This window comes from Channa argus, chromosome 9 (genome assembly GCF_033026475.1).
Source record: "Channa argus isolate prfri chromosome 9, Channa argus male v1.0, whole genome shotgun sequence".
Lineage (NCBI taxonomy): Eukaryota > Metazoa > Chordata > Actinopteri > Anabantiformes > Channidae > Channa > Channa argus.
In genome coordinates this window covers 5,507,219-5,525,575 of record NC_090205.1, presented here as the reverse complement: position 1 = coordinate 5,525,575, position 18,357 = coordinate 5,507,219, and the positions used below count along the sequence as shown (strand labels likewise).

At 39.9% G+C, this 18,357-nt stretch overlaps 1 protein-coding gene across 7 annotated transcripts in view; it reads left to right on the top strand.

Moving 5' to 3' along the window:
* Positions 1 to 18,357, top strand: part of kalrna (kalirin RhoGEF kinase a) — a 119,739-nt gene that overhangs the window by 87,059 nt on the left and 14,323 nt on the right. For 5 of the 7 annotated variants that reach the window (XM_067515395.1, XM_067515398.1, XM_067515399.1 and 2 more), the window contains 15 exons: positions 10,413 to 10,619; positions 11,216 to 11,301; positions 12,800 to 12,946; positions 13,398 to 13,493; positions 14,299 to 14,417; positions 14,550 to 14,616; positions 14,898 to 15,001; positions 15,105 to 15,174; positions 15,276 to 15,362; positions 15,480 to 15,572; positions 16,025 to 16,075; positions 16,234 to 16,311; positions 16,458 to 16,643; positions 16,741 to 16,912; positions 17,407 to 17,618. In XM_067515395.1, coding sequence (XP_067371496.1) covers positions 10,413 to 10,619; positions 11,216 to 11,301; positions 12,800 to 12,946; positions 13,398 to 13,493; positions 14,299 to 14,417; positions 14,550 to 14,616; positions 14,898 to 15,001; positions 15,105 to 15,174; positions 15,276 to 15,362; positions 15,480 to 15,572; positions 16,025 to 16,075; positions 16,234 to 16,311; positions 16,458 to 16,643; positions 16,741 to 16,912; positions 17,407 to 17,618 — 1,775 coding nt within the window. Of the gene's footprint in view, positions 1 to 410; positions 632 to 10,412; positions 10,620 to 11,215; positions 11,302 to 12,799; positions 12,947 to 13,397; positions 13,494 to 14,298; positions 14,418 to 14,549; positions 14,617 to 14,897; positions 15,002 to 15,104; positions 15,175 to 15,275; positions 15,363 to 15,479; positions 15,573 to 16,024; positions 16,076 to 16,233; positions 16,312 to 16,457; positions 16,644 to 16,740; positions 16,913 to 17,406; positions 17,619 to 18,357 lie in introns of those variants that run through there. The other 2 variants (XM_067515402.1, XM_067515396.1) reach the window with 2 other exon arrangements.

Here is an 18,357-nt window from a genome sequence, read left to right as displayed (position 1 = left end):
CAAAGTATTGAGCAACGGCAGTTTCTTTTTTTCTTTTAAATAAATTTATTAAATAATATATTATTATAATAATACAATAAATTAGAATTGTAACATTAAAACTGTAACATAACACAATGTGGAAAGTAAACTTTGGGAATACTGCATTTTCTGTCACCTCACTCACTCACTCACTCACTCACTCACTCACTCACTGACTGTTGGAGCCTGAGGCCCAGTTCTCCACAATGGGAAAGTAGTCCGTCACAATAATTAAGTGACTTTTGTTGTAGAGAACAGAAGTGTGCACACGAGAGGGGGGAGAGAAACTCGACAACAGTATCTGAGAAAGTGCGGGTGTGTAGGCTCCTCCTCTGTTCCCTCCTCCATTCCCTCCTCCTTTGCTGAGTATCAGCAGTGTGAACTCGAATCTCTTGCTGAACACATACTCTCCCAGCCAGTCGGGTTTTTGGAAGTTAGTTGACTGGTTAGTGATTGAGTCAGACAGCTAGAAAGAGGTGTGTCTGTGTGAAAAAGAGGGGGAGAGAGGAGTGCGAGTGTAGGATGAGTGTGTGAGCGAGGATGAAGCAAGCCTGGCGTTGCTGTGGATGGATTCTCGCCCGCTGCTGCTGCTGTTGCTACAATGGCACAGGTGGGACTAAATAGACAAGTGTTTGTGTGTGTGTGTGTGTATGAGTTGGGTGTGTTTGTGGTGCTCATTGTCATAGCATGTATTCAATTGTGTGATTTTGTGTGTTATCATGTCTGTTTTACATACTTTATAAGTTAGGAAGTTTCGTGTGTGTGTGTGTGCTAAGGAATGAAGCAGAGAACAGGTTTCTAATGGCCAGTAGCTTTTGCCAACTACTTATCTGAGCGGTGTGTGTGTGTCTGTTTGTCTGCGTCTGTTTGTTTGGTTGTGTTTATACATGACAGTGCATTGAGGAGGGGTTGACAAGGCAAGAAACAAACAGAAATTATACTTGTCTTTTTTTTTGCAGGATTAATGAAACATTTTAAACTGAACATAAGATGTTAAACAGGAAGTCTCACAGAGCGAGAGGGAGAGGGACAGAGAAGCATTGAGACGAGGACAGTTTCTTTCTTTGTCTCTGTGGTGAATATAGGATTGGGCAATCTGTTTTCCTGCTATTCAGTCCACTACTTCACAGAGCATGTGTATATTTTTCAGCATGTGTTTTTGGGTGTGTAGGTTATGACCAAATCTTGATATCCAACACTGCATGATGTCTTTGCAGACACTATTCTCCCTGTTACTGGAGTCAATTTTCTGCATTTCCTAATCACTGCCTCTTCCTAAAAGCAGCTACAATAAGTTCTGTTGTGTTGTATTCAGAGCTGGCTGCTGGTTCACGGATCATGGTCCGTCTGAATCGCTTTGTAACCGGGTCACATTCAGAAACCTGGTGGCATGACTTAACTGCAAAGGTCAAAAAAAAACACTGTACTATCAACTACATTTCATTTAAACACAAGAAAAGTCAATTGGTTACATATTCTTTCCCTGCACTCTAGTCAGCAAACCTGTGACGTAAAGCAAACTATTGAGCTATCTTAGAAATGTGTATTACTTAGTGTATAAACAAACGTATTTTCAGAATGAAGTACAGTATGAGCAACCTATTGCAGACTGTTTTTTTTTTAAACTAGTTGACTTTTTTTTGTTTTTGTTTTTTGTGCTGTAGGCTTATGCCAATTTGATGAAGAATTTGAATAACATATGTGCGACATACAATCTGATACAGACCAGGAATTGTTAATGAAAAATGATATTATTATGTAAAATTCTGCACTTGCTTGGAGGACCAGAAAATAGTTGTCATGCAGCTCTGAATCTGAAGACTCATTTTAAAATTTGACTAGGCTGTCCATGCTGCCAACCAGTCAATGGACCGGAGTGAGCTGGATTGTTGTTCGAAGTGGCCAAATCGAACCGATTTACACTTAGTTTCAAAATGTGCTTCGGACGATTCGATCACAGGTTGACGGCACTAAATACAAGAGTACAAGTACTAGGATGAATTGTCATCAGAACACTCAAACCTCTGGCAGAGGTGGTATGAGACACATAGTGTAAATGTTGATGCGTCCTTGATGCAGAGGACAACAGGTCTGATAGTAGGCTACATGCAGCCAGCTGGCTGCATCCTCAAGCATGATGACGCTCTGAGTGCATGTGGTACATTAGCAGGGGTAACACGTGGGCACAAGATCCACCATGGAGACAGATGCTTATGGGCAGGTGTGAACATTGAAGTGTCTGTTCGCTTGTGATAGGATTACTCAGAACATAAAACCAAGTCCTAACTGGGTCACTGTGACTGACAGTTCAGAGATTTTGAGTTGACCTTTACCTGGCAGCCACTTTAAGGCTGAAGGCCACAGTCATCCATGCATTCATTGTGTGTATGTGCAGGGTATTGGTCATCTGCGGTTAGCTAAAGGTCAATTTAGCACTGACAGACTGCGTACTTTGTCCCCGGAGTCACTGAATTTCACATTTCACAGTGACTCTACTTGCTGGAATAGCATGTAGCTAAACTGGTTACTCTGGTTTCATTTATCTGCAATTTGACAGGTTTCTGTTGACCTGTTGAAACTTGCCACCCAATTAATCCAAGGTTTTCTAGTTTTAAATACTCTCACTGCACACCGGGCGTTTGGTGTCCTATAGAGCAGCACCTCACTGTCATGCACTTTGGGGTACTTGTACTGCAATTTTACAAGCTATGAGAGGTCCACAAGGTAATGTTTAAGTGAATGAGTAACCAACCCCTGAGTGCATCTCAGGGAATGTGTCTGTTTCCAAAAGTGGCAGAGCATTCCTTAAATGAGCTCAGAAGTAAAACAGATTTAAATAAAAATATTACATAATTATTGCAGCGTTGATGCGAGATGATGGACTGTCTTATGAGTCAGTATGTTCCGTATGTGGGCTAGTCTCTGCTGCATTCAGTGTGTTTTCAATACGGAGAAGGCATTTGTTGTTGATGTTGAAGATATTCTATCTTTTTTATACACACACTCTCACAGACGCACTTCCTCACACAGTGAGCGAGTAATTGACTGTTGGGTGTAAAGTGATCCTGCATCCCGTCCATTAAACCTGAAGACGAGCAAGAACTCGCAGCAGAGATAATGGACAAAGGCAGCATTAGCAAAGTCTTTGTTCCATTACTTGATTAGCTGTGATTGAGTGTTTTCAGTCTCATCCAATCTGCAGCTATGTTTTAAATTGCAGTAGATCGAAGTAGATTGACTTTAATATTTCTAAATTAGTAGCAAGAGGAGTGTTTCAATTCTCAACAATGAGACTTAATTTAAGCTTTAATTCTTGTAAATACACTTTTGAATTGGACAGTGTGTTGCATTTAGAAACAGTGAGCCAGAGAACTAGAGACATATAATTTTCCAAACCTAGGGTATGTGATAGGGGAATGGAGTAGGAGTATTCTGCCTTCTCTTAGTTACTTAGTTTCATTGTTGTTTTCCTCCAAAAGGGGGAAAAATGTTAGTTTGGCTTCTTTTTTTTCCCCAAGTGTGTAGATGCAGAATTTGACTGTTATCCGCAACATCTCTCTCTAATCTCTAATTTGCAATAACGCCACCATGATCCCATCTAGACATATCCTTCCATGTAATGTGAAAGTAAGAGAACTCCAGAGTAAAGTGGATGAGTGGATTATGCCCACATTGAACATGTTAACAGAAGTGTGCGGACAGTCGCTGAGGAGCCTCAGCCTGTAGGGACAGATTCCATAACCCAACTGCACCTACTGTATGAGAAAGTCCAGTTGTGTCTAATTAGAGCCTGTGGCATCTAAACAGGATGTGGTTGGTGAGATGAAGGGGATAACTGCTGCACAACAACCTCTGTCCTAATTAAAATACTTTGCAGTTGCAGCCAGATAATTCTTAAAGATGAGAAACAGAGACTGGTGAATAATAAGGATTCGGTCCTAGTTAATACTTTCTTATCAAACATTCAAACAGCTGTATGGACCAGCTAGTCTTAGCACATTTTGGCAATTTTGTGACTATGGCCCCTTGTTCTCTGTTAACCAGTGCTGTTGAATAATATCAAGGTGGAGCATGTCTGAAAAATGATACTGAGTCAAAGTGACTTATCTGTCAAAATATAGTCAACTCCTCTCTTTGATGCTTGCTCCTGGTTACCATTATTTAAGAAAACTGGAAATGATTCCGTATGTAATCATCTGCATTTTAGGGAAGGGTTGACTCCCTCTCTTGTTACTAAATCTCCTACTCATTACTATTACTACTATAGTACAGAGGGTGTGAGAGGGTGAAGAAAAGAACAATATATAGTGACATTAATACATTGTAGAGTGGAGACAGACAATGAAGTCTTCTCTTGTCAGAGATGAAGTGTGTCTCTGTATGAATACACACTGTGTGTTATGATATATACCATATCACGTGGCTCCTTTGAAGGCTCCAAAAGCTGTTTTTATCTGTATACAGAAGCTCACTTTGATCAGATAGATACATAGAAACTTGTGTGAGAGAGATTGTGTGTCCATCTGTGAACATATTCAGATGTTTGTCCACAAAAATACAAGTATGAATGATTGAAAAATGTTTCCTTTGGTAAAGTTCAAACTGTCTTCAGTTTCAAGCAAAGTGATGCACTTTTAAGTTTATTAACATTGAACACTTACATTGGTAGTTGATGTAAAATATTTTACATCTTCAGTCAACATTTCGTTATAATGCTAACTTTGAAATTGTGGGATAATCAAAACCAGTTGGTTTGTACTGGAAACTTTAAAATAAACTGTAAAAGTATCTTACTCAACTGAAAAAATGTTATTACATGATTTAGAGCTTCACACAGCCAGATATAACGTTGTTATTTTGGGAAGTGAAATAATACCTTATCTTATTGTAACAGTGCTACCGTAATACGCAGTTATTAATTTTTGGTTATGTCGTTATTGTAGGAAAGAAGAGGAGCATTCACTCCTTTCAGAGCTGCCTCAATCATATATTTGGTAACATACCTGGACTCTTGTGTAGTTTAAGATCATAGTTTGGATCCATCATTGTTTCTACACACAGACAATAGTCGCGCCAATGATCTGTCACTGACAACGAGCCAGCTGGAGGTTTGATTCCCTGCCCTGTGCAGCGGTTTGGGTTCAGAAACACAAGCAATTTTACAAGTTTGCGCAAAACAAGACAACACAGGAAGCGAAGTATTTAAAGAGAGATGCTCTGTGTGTATGTGCGGAGTTTAGTGGGTCTCAGTGTCTTCGAGTTTCAGCACTCTTTTGTCAAAAGCACTATTCAGAGACAAAGTGTGTGTGTGTGTGTGTGTTTAGTGAATAAAAAAACATGTATGTGTGAGAGAGAGCCAGAGCAAAAATCCTGTTCTGTTGCATGCAGACCTCAGGTTGAGTATCTGAAGTTTAGGCTTTATCTCTGTGTGTGTGTTTAAAGATTGAGTGTTGTGGATTTTAACAGTAGACTGTCTGTCTTTTCTGTAGACTTCGTGAACAAAAGCTTTCTTGTTAGGTCTCACCTGATTGTAGTGGACTGTGACACTGCAGTACTCGTGATACTACTTCTCACTGTCGCCCAAATATTAAAATGACTTGGGACCTCTTTCTGGCCTCTTTCCTCCATTCACGGCTCTTCACGACTCGGTCTTGCCGGAGCTGATCTCCAGTTCCTGACTTCCACATGGCTCCATGCCAGAGCTCAGCTCTGTCACGTCACAACGTTGGTGCATGCTGTGGCTTTCAGACACTGTCTTACATTACAAGTGTGGTACGCAGCTTCTTTTCTAAAACTCGATATTCATGGATTTCAGAATCAATAGGCTGTTCCCAAACCGTGTGAAAGAGGAACCTTATAAAATTTGCACATACTGCAGTATTTACATTAGATTAATAATTCAATTGTTCTGGATTTAAGATAATGAGTAAACATTTTCGCCTAAATACTTTTCTGCACCGCAAATAGGTTCTCTGCAGTGGTTGAGTCTGTCTACACAAAACACATGTAGGTTGCCAACCTAAATCAGGGCTGACAGCTAATAACGACTCCGAATGGCTATTGTCATGCTAAATTTAATTTTTTTTAAGTTTAATTTTTTTCCTTTTTAACTGATTGTAAAAAGCATTAGTAAAAGTTTGACGTGTTTTGTCTGAGAAGGCTTCTGGCATAAAGTAACTTTTTGCCAGACATGTGCCAGGAACAGATAAAAGAAGAAATACAATCCAAGTTCAAAGCGTTTCAAGACACCATTTACTTAGTTCCATGCAAGGTTTGAACTAAAGTCCAATAACAAGGTTATATGTGGTGTTAATTAGTAATGATCTTTATTTCTTGTATTTTTACTGATGAAGCATGTTCAACACCTCACAAAACCTGGCACATTTGAATGTCTGGGCACCTCTGCTTCCTGTCAAGCTTCATTCCTCCCCTCACGAGTTAACTTTGCAATGTGCTTTGAGGAGACAAATGACACATCATTAAATGATGTAAAAGATATGTGAAATATGTGTGAGCAGCCATTTAATAGAAATCACACATACTGTACTTTACGTCACGTTCTGTGTGACCATGGCCAACATTGTGTCAAGAAAAGGGTGAAGGGTTTTGTTTGCCTGTTTGTCTTGAATCCTATCCAGTAGGATTTAAGTTTGTAAGTGATGCTGTACATGTATCCTTAATAGACATTGTCTAAATATGGTAATTATTATGACAAGCCTCCACTTAAGTTGCACCCTTGCTGTGAAATATTAAGTAAAAATATAATGTTTACGTCATAGGTCAGGAATGAACCTCCATGCTCCGTGTATGGGACAGGCCCCTAACAGGTGTTTCTGGCGTAGACTGAGCAGGTTGATGGCTCTGCAGCATCATTGTTCTCTGGAGGAGGCACAGTTGAAGCTATGACGTCTTATCTGTCAACTGTGCGTGCGTGTGCGCTTTAATGAGTTTCTGTGGTCAGGAGTCAGCTGTCAAGGCCACTCAGTGACTAACATTAGTTCTGCTTGAAACAAACCCACCTTCACTGGTGAAGAGGTGACGTGACCTATGACGTGGTTTTTTTGTTGTTTTTTTTTCCTTAAGAACTGATTTTGTTGAACAGCACTTCAGTGAGTAACCACTGAAACACTGGGGAAGGTGGACAACACACGTGTGGGGCCTGTGTGAAGGAGATGAGCACAGGTGAAGTGGTGGTTGGGACAGAAAAATCACAATTCTGCTGTGGACCATGCTAAACCCGCTAATTACTTGCACTCACATCGGTCCATTAACTTAGTGGACTAATCATCAAAGCATGAATGTAAAGCAGGACAGTAAATGATTGACAAAATGAAAAACCTATGTAGTAACGTATACAGTAAATGAAAAAGAAAAATAAGTTGTGCCTGAGGTTATTAAGATACATTCATTACTGCACCATACTTTACTCTGCCTCAATGCAGCAACATAGCTTTTGTTCTTTCAAGTGTCTGTATCATGAGTTTCAGTCTCGTGAGAAAAAAAGTCAGAGATACTTCAGCAGCACTGGGTGACCTTGGCTGCTGCTGTTGTCAACAGTTTTATCTCTGCCACACTCCTGACACAGTGAGATAACAACTAAATCTATCAGTGAAACTGACTCATTAACCCCTAGTCGTGCACAATATGAAGGGAGGGATTATAGGCGTCACGAAAATTCCCCTTGATGGACGAAAATATTTGCACAGTATTGTTTAAGCGAGGCAGTAATGACTTAAATGCTGCTTTTGTATTTCTACTATCTGTTGTTGTGTTGTTGTTTTTTTTTTTAAGGATCACAAAACACACGAACATTAAAAATCATACGTTTTAATGCATTCATAAAGTGCATTTAAGCACAAAATAATGGTTTAATCCAATTTGCATGGTAAACTTGACTTGAAGCAATAACTGCTGGACAAATCTGTGGTGCTCTACTGATCAGTTTTTCCAGTAATTCAAGTGTGGATTAAAATAAATTCATATGCAATAAACTGACTGGGAGTTCATGGTTGGCTCTAGATTTAGCCAAGAACTAAGACATTCTGTAGTAGTCTTTAGAGGCACGCTGCAACTGCAACTAATCAGGACGGACGGCAGAAGTACATGTCTGCCCAGGTTAACAAGTACTTCGAATTGTCCTCCTCGAGAAACCGATGCCTCACTGCTCCCAAGTTGGCTGCATCATAGACAAAAGTGTGCACCAACACTGGGCATTGGAGGCTCAGGTCAGCTGGCATCATGACCAGAGGTGCCACAAAAAAAAACCCCACTAAGGTTAGCAAATCTGCACAAACTGAGTAAAATACCACAGATTTATCAGGCAGTTATTGCTGCAAAGGGCTGATAGACATAACAGATAAAAATAAAATTACAGATGCATGTGTATATGATGAAGAGCCTGTATCTAGAAGCTACATACAGTCCTGTATGCATTTGAATTAAAGCTGTCAGAAACCAGGTTTTCACCATAGTAACACAAACACACTTTGCTCTTTGTGCAGGCTGCTGAAGCTTCTGACCTTTGACCGATTTTGGTTCTTTTTATGTTTGATCTGGGAAGTGAATGCTATTTTTATTTGATATTTGTGTATATGTAGGACACATTTTAATCAAAAGCAGATCAGAAATGATAAAAATAGAGGTAAACAGGAAAGGAAATAAAAATGGCTTACCACTCAAATTACAGAAGATCTCAGCAGATCCTGTTCTGATCTGTTTTTGGTCGGCCACAGCCCATAGCTCCCAGCTGTGAGTGCCGCTGATCAACAACCCTCCACATGACTACGATTTCTTTCTCCCATTCATAGACACACACACACACACACACACACACACACACACACACACACTCAATTGTGTTTGTAAGTTTGGGGTTTTCTTTCTCTCTAAATTTAGTAGAAAGACAACAGGCCAAACTTGTGCAAACCACTCAAACTACACACAGATTCACTTCACATAGTAGTTGTACATATTTTATATAATCTCCAGTGTAACCTTCAGCTATTTACATCTGTGGGATAACATTATTTCCTGTTTCCTACTCCTCTTTCAACATAATCGAACATTTCCTCTTGGCTTAAATGGTTGAGTAAAAAAGTCACTTTATGATTAAGTTGCAACACATGCTAAAGCAGAGGAAAATGGGTGAGAGTGTCTGACAATATGGTATTTTTGGACGACCATGTGTGACATGAAAGCAGCTGCTGAGCAGATTTAGAAAGACTCAACTTGTGCTGTGCTGTGTTGCTTACCAATAAGTAAAACATGATGCTGCTAAGCCTGAATGTAATTAATAAACCCACATGTGCCTGAATGGGGACAAAACAAAGTCTAACATGAGACACACAAACACTTTTACATTTAAACGTTCACGTCATCTGCTGTATGATTGTTTATTACCAAGCTATGACCTCGACAGAGAAAGTTGACCGTAAGCTGTTAACCGAAGTCTGTCGATCAAGCACGTAGAATCACCAGGGGTCCGGTCAGTCTTTCAGTGTCCTTTTCTTTCTTGCAGGCACAGAATGGACATGCATGTTGCCTGTCACTTGTAGTATTTATGACGTGTTCAAGTGCCCTTTTTTGACACAAAGATGACACAAACCAATGCAACAGTCTCGTTTTTTGATGTCGGCTTTATGTACCTCTGTCATAAGATTGACGTTATTCCCACTGAATCACCTTATTTGACAATCTTAAATATGGCTCCCAGATATTTCAGGTGGAACAAATACTCTGAAACTCAACTTTAACATCAAATCAGTTTTAGTTTCAGTTAATGTCCCAATTCCTCACGCGTTTACTACTATTATTAAAACTATTGCTATTACTCATGTTTTTCTATTGATTTCAGATTGAATGGGTCATTGCTGGAACTAGAGATATGACCAAAAGTCTTTATACCCACTGCTGTGGCAGGCAAGGCCTTACTCACACGCTCTCAATGATCAAGCGGCTTAACACAAGCCTCTGCTGCTTGTGTGGTTTGTTGATACAGTGATCTACACTTGGTGGATCACAGGAATGTGATTAATGAATGAAGGAGTGGGTGAATTACATTTACTGTCAAGTTCCTAATTGTGAAAAAATTCACAATTATTAGAACATTTTTAATTGTGTGACCCTGAGAATGGAGAGATTTTGGAAAACGATACACGTGAACTTTAAAAGAAGTAAAAACAAACAAAGAACAGCTGATTTATCTGTGCTATTTATGTGCTTAATTGATTTTAACACAGACGATATTCTAGCAAACAGTAAAGAAGCAAGAAAGATGTTTCCTGAGTGCAGATTTTATTATATCACTGATTAATATGCTATAATTAATCTCAGGATGATCTTAATTTTACTTTTTTGAATAAAACTTGTAAACTTTGTCTACCTACTTTCAGAAAACTATCCTGTCAGCGGCTCCGATGGGAAGACCGAGTCTGTGGCAAACCTTCAGCCGCAGGCCTCCCTCAGCTCACTGCAGTCTTGCTCTCCCGGTCCCAAACGCTCTGGGAACACTCTGAGAAAGTGGCTGACCAGTCCAGTCCGCCGCCTCAGCCACGGCAGCTCCATCAAGAAGCTGCCTAACAACAAACACAAGAAGACTGGTAAGACGGGCAGAAAAATACAGTTTACCCAAAACCATAACGCATTACTGATGTGCACATACTGTAGAGCTCCAGTGACATAAAGCTGAACAAAATCAGCAGCGACTGCTGAATAACGGGAGCCTAGAGAGCCAGTGGGCAGCTCCTGACTCTGACGCAAACCGCCACATTTCAAAGCATTATTTTTCCTTCCATGTAGCCATTGGTTTCAGTTCATTTTCACACACTATAAAAAGAAGTCTGACAATATTGAGCGATTATAAAAAATAGATTAGATTAGATTTATTTTATTTTTTTTTTACTATATTAAAATTTGACGTCGTCTACATTATAAGCATGGGGGCTGGTGCATGTCCTGTGTCTATCAGAAAAAAGGATCATGTGAATGTGTTTGACTTGCATAAAAAGGTTTGTGGAGGATTTCAAATGAAGGTTTCCACTAAGCTAAATTTACCCCTAGTGTTGTTCTGTTGCCAGTAAGGATGTCTACAGAAAAAAATACTCTATAGATTAGAAACAAGTTTTTATATGCCAAAATACATTTGCTTTTACAACTTTGATTGCTTGAATAATAGACTGTGTGACTGTTTTAAAAGGACCAGGAAGTGGAAGAGAGGAGAACAGGAAGAGTATTGACCTGGGACAACCTGACCTTTCCCTGCAGGATGATGCCATTGATGAGGTACAGTAAACTAGGATTCAAGAGCAGTATACTTCACCTGTTGTGATGTGAGGATTTCTTTTTCTTTTATAAATAGTACATTGCTTTATACACCCTGTAACATTAAATAACTTACTGTCAGGACTGTTTGTTTCTATTTTTATCTGAATTCAAGGAACCTTTGTTTTGGTGTTAACAAATCCCTTGAGGGAAACTGTTGCAGTACACTTTGCTGACTTTGTTTGTTGCATGTTAATTAGCTAATTACACATCAGGTTTTTTTCCTTTTTGTGTTGGCAAATGCAATTTAAAAACCCACTGTCAACTTAGAACCTGAACTTTTATGATTCACAGGTGTTTGAATCAAATTATTAACATGCACATACAACTTTATCTATGCAAATGCATTTTTGATGTTTAGCTCTATATAAATCCGCACAACAGGAAGAAAGGCCATCATATCATATTATACATATCAGTGCATCTTTATCAGATATGAGGGAAATGTCTATGATAAAACAACCATTTATCAGGTCTGTAATCTGCAAAATGTGATCTGTCATGAATAAAATGCAGAAAAGAGTCTAAGCTGTAAAGAGAAGTTTCCACAATCTACAGCTGAAGTTTCTCTTTCTGTATTTCAACCTGACTCTCAAACACACCCACACATACAAACCTGTGATCAATTTCCTGAATTATTCAGATTAACACTAGGCAAGTTAGAGCAAGTTTATTTACATAGAGCCTTTCAGGCACAGAGCCACGCATAGTGCCAGAAGAAAAAAATGTTAAAATTTCCTACACAAACCTTTTAATACAACAAAATAAAGTAAAAACATAGAAATTGCAAGAGTTAAAACTAAAAGATATGTTCAAATCATGGGAATGCTACAGTATGCAGTAATGTTTTCCAGCCAGATTGAAAAAAGTTGACTTCAGACCTCAAGTACTAGGCAGTAGGCAGCTTATTGCACATCTGGGGCACATAGAAAATTAATGCTGCTTCTGATCCTGGGAACACTAAGTAAGCCTGTCCCAAATGATCTCAAGGGTCTGGATATTTCGTCATTTTGTAAAATGTTTCTTATCTGATAAAGGAATTTCCCTACTTGCTAGTTTTAGGCGTTTGTTCCCCAAAAAAAAATAAATAAATAAAATTAGGAAGCTAGGTCAGTACCATGTTTTGTAAATGACTTGTCAGCTCTTCCACATAAGTCAGTATCTTAATTTCAGTTTGGGGAAGTTAACGTCTTTGAGCTTTCCAAGAGGTTTTGCCTCATTTCTAAATAGTGGAAATGCCACATAAGAGCTAAGGAATTTTGTCTAATCTGGTATTTGAAGGGTTCATTTCTGACTCGAGGGGAAACCTGTCAATGACTTGTCCTATAGACCACAGTAACATAACATTTATCTCCAAAACCCTTCTCGTATTCTCTAATAATCATTGTAGTAAATTAAGTAACACACAGTCTAGATACTTTTTGTTTGTGACTCTGAATTGTGTGGCTTCCCCCCACAGAGGGTCCTCAGCAAGGATGGAAACATCCTTTCCAAGACATCCTCTGGGATGCAGAGCGGTGGTGAGGAGGAGCAGGATGAGGAGGCCCACACTCCTTTGCCTCCCCGCATGGAGATTATCAAGGACCCCTCAGCTCAGGATGACAAGGTGAGAGGGGTTTCACGGTCAGTTTAACGTAATGTTGGTCTTTACAATATCTGGAAACTGATCTTCTTCACTTACTGTAGGTCTGCTTTGAGTAATATATTTTTAATACGTCGATTAAAACCATATTCTGCCCATCAAACCTCCTTTTTGCTTTGCCTCTTAATGATAAACCCATTTTAACATTCATGTTTGTGTGTGTGTGTTATATCTGGTTCTCATGGTTATTCAAATTAGTGGACTGTTTTTTTTTTTTTTTGCATCCGGCGTAAAAACTCAGCGTGCTAAAACAACGTGCAGAACACGTTTCACCTTTTAATCTGCTGCTCACAACTTTCACTGCGATTTATTATTTTCTTGCTAAAGGTTTACTTCAACTTTCTGCCCTCTCTCCCTTATGTCCAATGTTTTAACATGCTACTGCTTTCTATCCTCCTCCTCCTCCTCCTCTCAGTCTTCATCCTTGCTAACATCTGTGCAGTCATCCTCTGAGGTGCCCAGCGCTGCAGAGCTGGTTAGCGCCATAGAAAAACTGGTTAAAACCAAGATGGTGAGTGTGTAAGGTTGCGTAGATATTTCAGACACGGGTCTTATTACAAACTGTTATTTTTATTTAGAATGGCCAAAAAGCAATGACCACACTTAGTGATTTATTTTGGGCAGGAGTGAACACTTCCTGTTCACCTGCTCTGTGTATCCTGTGTGAATATTCTTGTGCTCATTTCACCAAATGAATACAATATGTGCAGTACCAGTCGTCCTGCATGTACAGTGGTGTGTGTGTGTGTGTGTGTGTGTATATACATGTGTCTACATTTATATTTATTGATTATATTTGTTTGCAGTGTGCAGAATCAGTCTGCAGCAGTTTGTGTAGTTACCCTCCGTGTACTTGCCTCTAAAATGTGTTCATACTTATTCATAGTTTATGTTGTGGCCTCTATTAAAGAGTAGTGTATACATGTGTCCTGTGCTTGTATTTGTTTGCATTTTTGCATTTGCATGTTATGTTTAGGATATGTAGTAATTTCAGTTGCAGGTATGTGACTAGACCTGCAGCATGTACTGTAAATCAGAACTAAAGTGTACACACACTCCTGTGTTTGTTTCCACATCATTGCTTTGAAGATCAAAACACACTGGAATGTTTTTATATCATCAGATTTATTTATTTTTTTTTGCTGGTATTTATTCAGGGACATTTCACTCAAAAGCCTTTCACAGAAAAGGCCTGACCTCAATAGTTTCATACATTCATTACACCCACAGTCTGTAAATCTGTAACAAATAATTGCCAACAGCGAAATATGTTTATTCTATCTTTAAACCCAAGCAATCTCCTCTCCTTTGCTCAGACTCTGGAACCTGGAGCCTACCCCGGTTTCTCCTCGCTCTCTCCACCAGAACAAACCACTCCCGTCCAGCCACGAAACCCTGAGCTGGAGCAGAGAGCCAAAGCTATGCGAGGCCGAATGTGAGTACTGTGGTACAGTAAGCTTGCATTACCACTAGTAGCACGGGTGCTGCGTCTTAAACCACAGTTGGTGTATTGCTGCACTGACACAATTTTCTCAGCTGATGTTAGTGATGTGTTTGTTTGGCCCAGGTTTGTTCTGAACGAGCTGATACAGACAGAGAAGGACTATGTCAAAGACCTGGGCCTCGTCGTGGAGGTGAGACACTGAACCATTCTGTATGATGTTCGCAATGTCTTATGTGATCCCATAAAGTATTTTCATTGTGGACGTTTCTTCTAATGTAATTGGTACATTTATTGTGAACAAAGAATCTCTGAAAAATGGACTTGGACATCAAAAACCTGACAAACACTAGACTAAATGCACAACAGTATGTAAAGTTTTCTGTTAAACAGTAGTTTGATACAAAATGGCCTCTGGGGGGGCAAGAAATGAGCAGAGCATCAATCAACTGTTGACTTTTTGTGACCCTGCAGAGCTTTATGAAGAGAATCGAAGAGAAGGGAGTCCCTGATGACATGAAAGGAAAAGACAAAATTGTCTTCGGGAACATTCACCAGATCTACGACTGGCACAGAGAGTAAGTTCAGCATCGGTGTCCAAGTAATGTGACTGGAGCCAAAGACGAGTCCAGTGGGCTGTTTGCATTGGCCGACTGATGACATCTTGTTTGTTTCGGTCAGTTTCTTCGTAGGAGAGCTGGAGAAATGTCTGGAAGACCACGAACACCTTCCTGAACTCTTCATCAAACATGTGAGTGGGACAGTTATGATCTGTACAACTGTGATATGATCTCTTCTTCCCTGTGATCTGCTGTCTAATGGAAAACAAAATGGTGCGTGTGTTTGTTGCAGGAGAGAAGGCTCCACATGTATGTGATTTATTGTCAGAATAAGCCCAAATCAGAGTTTATTGTTGCAGAATACGACACATACTTTGATGTAAGTGACACTTTTGTTTCTAAAAGTTACTGGTAGTAAAATGACCAATATAATCACGAAAAAGTGTAAAAGAGAATAAAAATAAACATTCTTAAACTGTTGGTGTTTGTGTTTCAGGGAATCCAGCAGGACATCCAGTCCAGACTGAGCATCAGTGACTTCCTCATTAAACCAATCCAGAGAATTACCAAATACCAGCTGCTACTGAAGGTAAGTGACACAAGTTTCCGGGAATATTTTCAATTGGATGAACTGAAGCACAAAAGCAAAATATTTTATCCAGTATCCATAACTTAATACTTTCAGCTGACACAGCTACTGTATGATGTTTTTTGTGCTCCATGCAAAAAGCTCACAACCACAGACTCTGAAGATGATGATTAGTCCACTCCCTTGTGTTTACCAGCACTGAAATCACTCGTGCATGTACATTTCCCACAAACCTGGAAAGCAACACATAAGCTAGTATTGTACTTTAACAAGGAAACTCAAAAATAAATGTAACTCTCAGTGAAATCATAAGTTTCCACGTTGTAATGTTGTTGGCTGTTAAGCAAGGACGGTAGTGTTGTCAGGCACAATGTGCGACATGTAGAGTGAAGTAATCTATTGCAGTTGTAGTGAATTGAAACAAATGTAAACGTGCTCCCGTTTCTCCTCAGGACTTCCTGAGGTACAGCTCCAAGGCAGGAATGGACTGTGAACAAATCGAGGTACAAGCACTTCATAATAACCTAATATAAAGTACTAAAGTATCAGTGTGATTAAATCCAGGACACACTTTTTAAAGGCCTTACAGGAATAAGCAGTGACATGTACATGAAATTGGCACATAACCAAAGATTCAAATCTTTCTCCCTCATTTCTACAGAAAGCTGTTAATTTGATGTCTCAGGTCCCTAAGCTGTGTAATGACATGATGAATTTGGGTCGGCTGCAAGGATATGAGGTATGTGCGCTTCCTATTCTTCTTATTTATAACCTCTACTTCCTCGATGAGCTGAGCAGTGAGCACTAAACTGGATAGAAATCACTCTGCTTGTTAGAACCTCGGTTGACCCCAATCAGCTTTTGACAGCTACGATTTTTCTGCAGGGGAAACTGACGAGTCAGGGGAAACTGCTGCAGCAGGAAACCTTCTTTGTGACCGAGCAGGACGCTGGCGTCTTGTCGCGCTCCAAAGAACGGCGAGTCTTCTTGTTTGAGCAGATTGTTATCTTCAGCGAGCTGCTCAGGAAAGGATCGTCCACGCCCGGTTACCAGTTCAAGAAGAGCATCAAAGTAAGCAAAGTGCTGTGAATACATTCTCATTTTTCTCTAAAGACCTTTACTGACATGAACAAGTTTCATCGCACTAAAGCTGCATTTCCCCCTACAGGTGTCGTACCTGGGTCTGGAGGACAGTGCGGACAATGATCCCTGTAAGTTCGTCTTGTCATGTCGCGGCTCATCGGAGCGTTTCACTCTGCAGGCTGCCAACGTCGACATCAAGCAGGTTTGGGTTGGACACATTCAGGAGCTTCTGGACGCTCAAAGCAACTTCCTGTCAGGTAAGAAACGATGTCCTACATACACTGTACTTTTCATTGCTCAGCAAGTGACAATGAATAAAAAAATGATCAAACATTGTCTCGGTTTTCTGTGAGACCACTAGAGAACTGGATTCTCATCATACAAACACTTTAGGACCTGATACACTTTAGGCTGATAATTTATACTCATTTTATAATAATCCACTGCTTGAAAACGGGGTTATATCAAATTTATGGATAACTGATGAAAACAGTTGTTTAGGTTTTCAAAGTGTCCCAAAATAAACTAAGTTGCTCCTCAGAAAGTAAGCAAATACATTTAAATCCACAGCTCGGCAGTAACCCAGTGTATATAATAGGATAAAACATGCAAAAGCATTAGCATGTTTTTTTTGTACAGTATCCAAGATGCAAAGTTCCCATTTAATTCCAGGCAACTAAAAACACCAAGGCTTGAGTCAGCAAAGCTGAAATCACCAGGATCGTAAATGTCCCTCTGTCTGAAATTGCAGCTCTCCAGTCTCCCATCGAGTACCAGAAGAGTGGAGGAGGCAACACCTCATCCCTGACCAGAAACCGCTCCGCCTCGGGAAACCGGGCCAGCATGTCCTCTCACAGCCAGCCGTCCTCGGCCGTGGGTCTCACTGACAAGGAGACAGAGAGAGGGAGGAACCAGATGAAAGTGTCTACATCCAACGGTGGCTCGTCGTGTTTCGAGTCCAGGGTGTGTTCGTGCTATCAGCAGTTTTTTGACTTTCATTTGTGTGTGGTAGCAATGTTTTTATTTTAGTTTTCCCATTAGTTTGGTCCTTTGAAAAACTTTAGAGGATGTTAATAATGTTTCCACAGATTAAGATGCCAGCATCATCTTTTTCGGGCCATTAACAATAACAGTAAATGAGGGCACACTAGAAGAACCCTTTTTCTTTCTGTTCCTTACCTGTCAAGACAAGGTTAAAATCTGGGGTACTGCAGCATACCGTTGGAGTGTGTGTGTGTGTGTGTATAAAATACACACACACACACTATACAAACCGAGCTGCTCTCTTTCTGGCCTACTTTGAACACCTTTTGCTGTCTGCAGGAGACTGGCCAGCTCTGCTCCACCTGCTGGGCTTTAAAAGCTTTTTGTTCCAAAGAACACGGTGTCTCTAGACTCCATGCAAAGCTGTTACTTTTTGTTACGTTTTTAGTTTTTGAGTGAAACGAAACAGGAAATTGATCCAAATGTAAATCCACCGCACTAAAGTTCACACTCGAATTCGGTTTATGACAGTTTGTACCTTTTTTGTTCAAACTCTCACGACAACCTGATTGGATGTTCCATCTTTAACGTTCTGATAGGTGGTTTGTCCAAAGAGGTGAGCAGCTGATGGCAAACACCAGTAAACAAAATGATCACAGGACTAGAACTAATCTTTCGCATGTTTCCACTAAAAAACTGAAACTTGAATGGGCCCTTT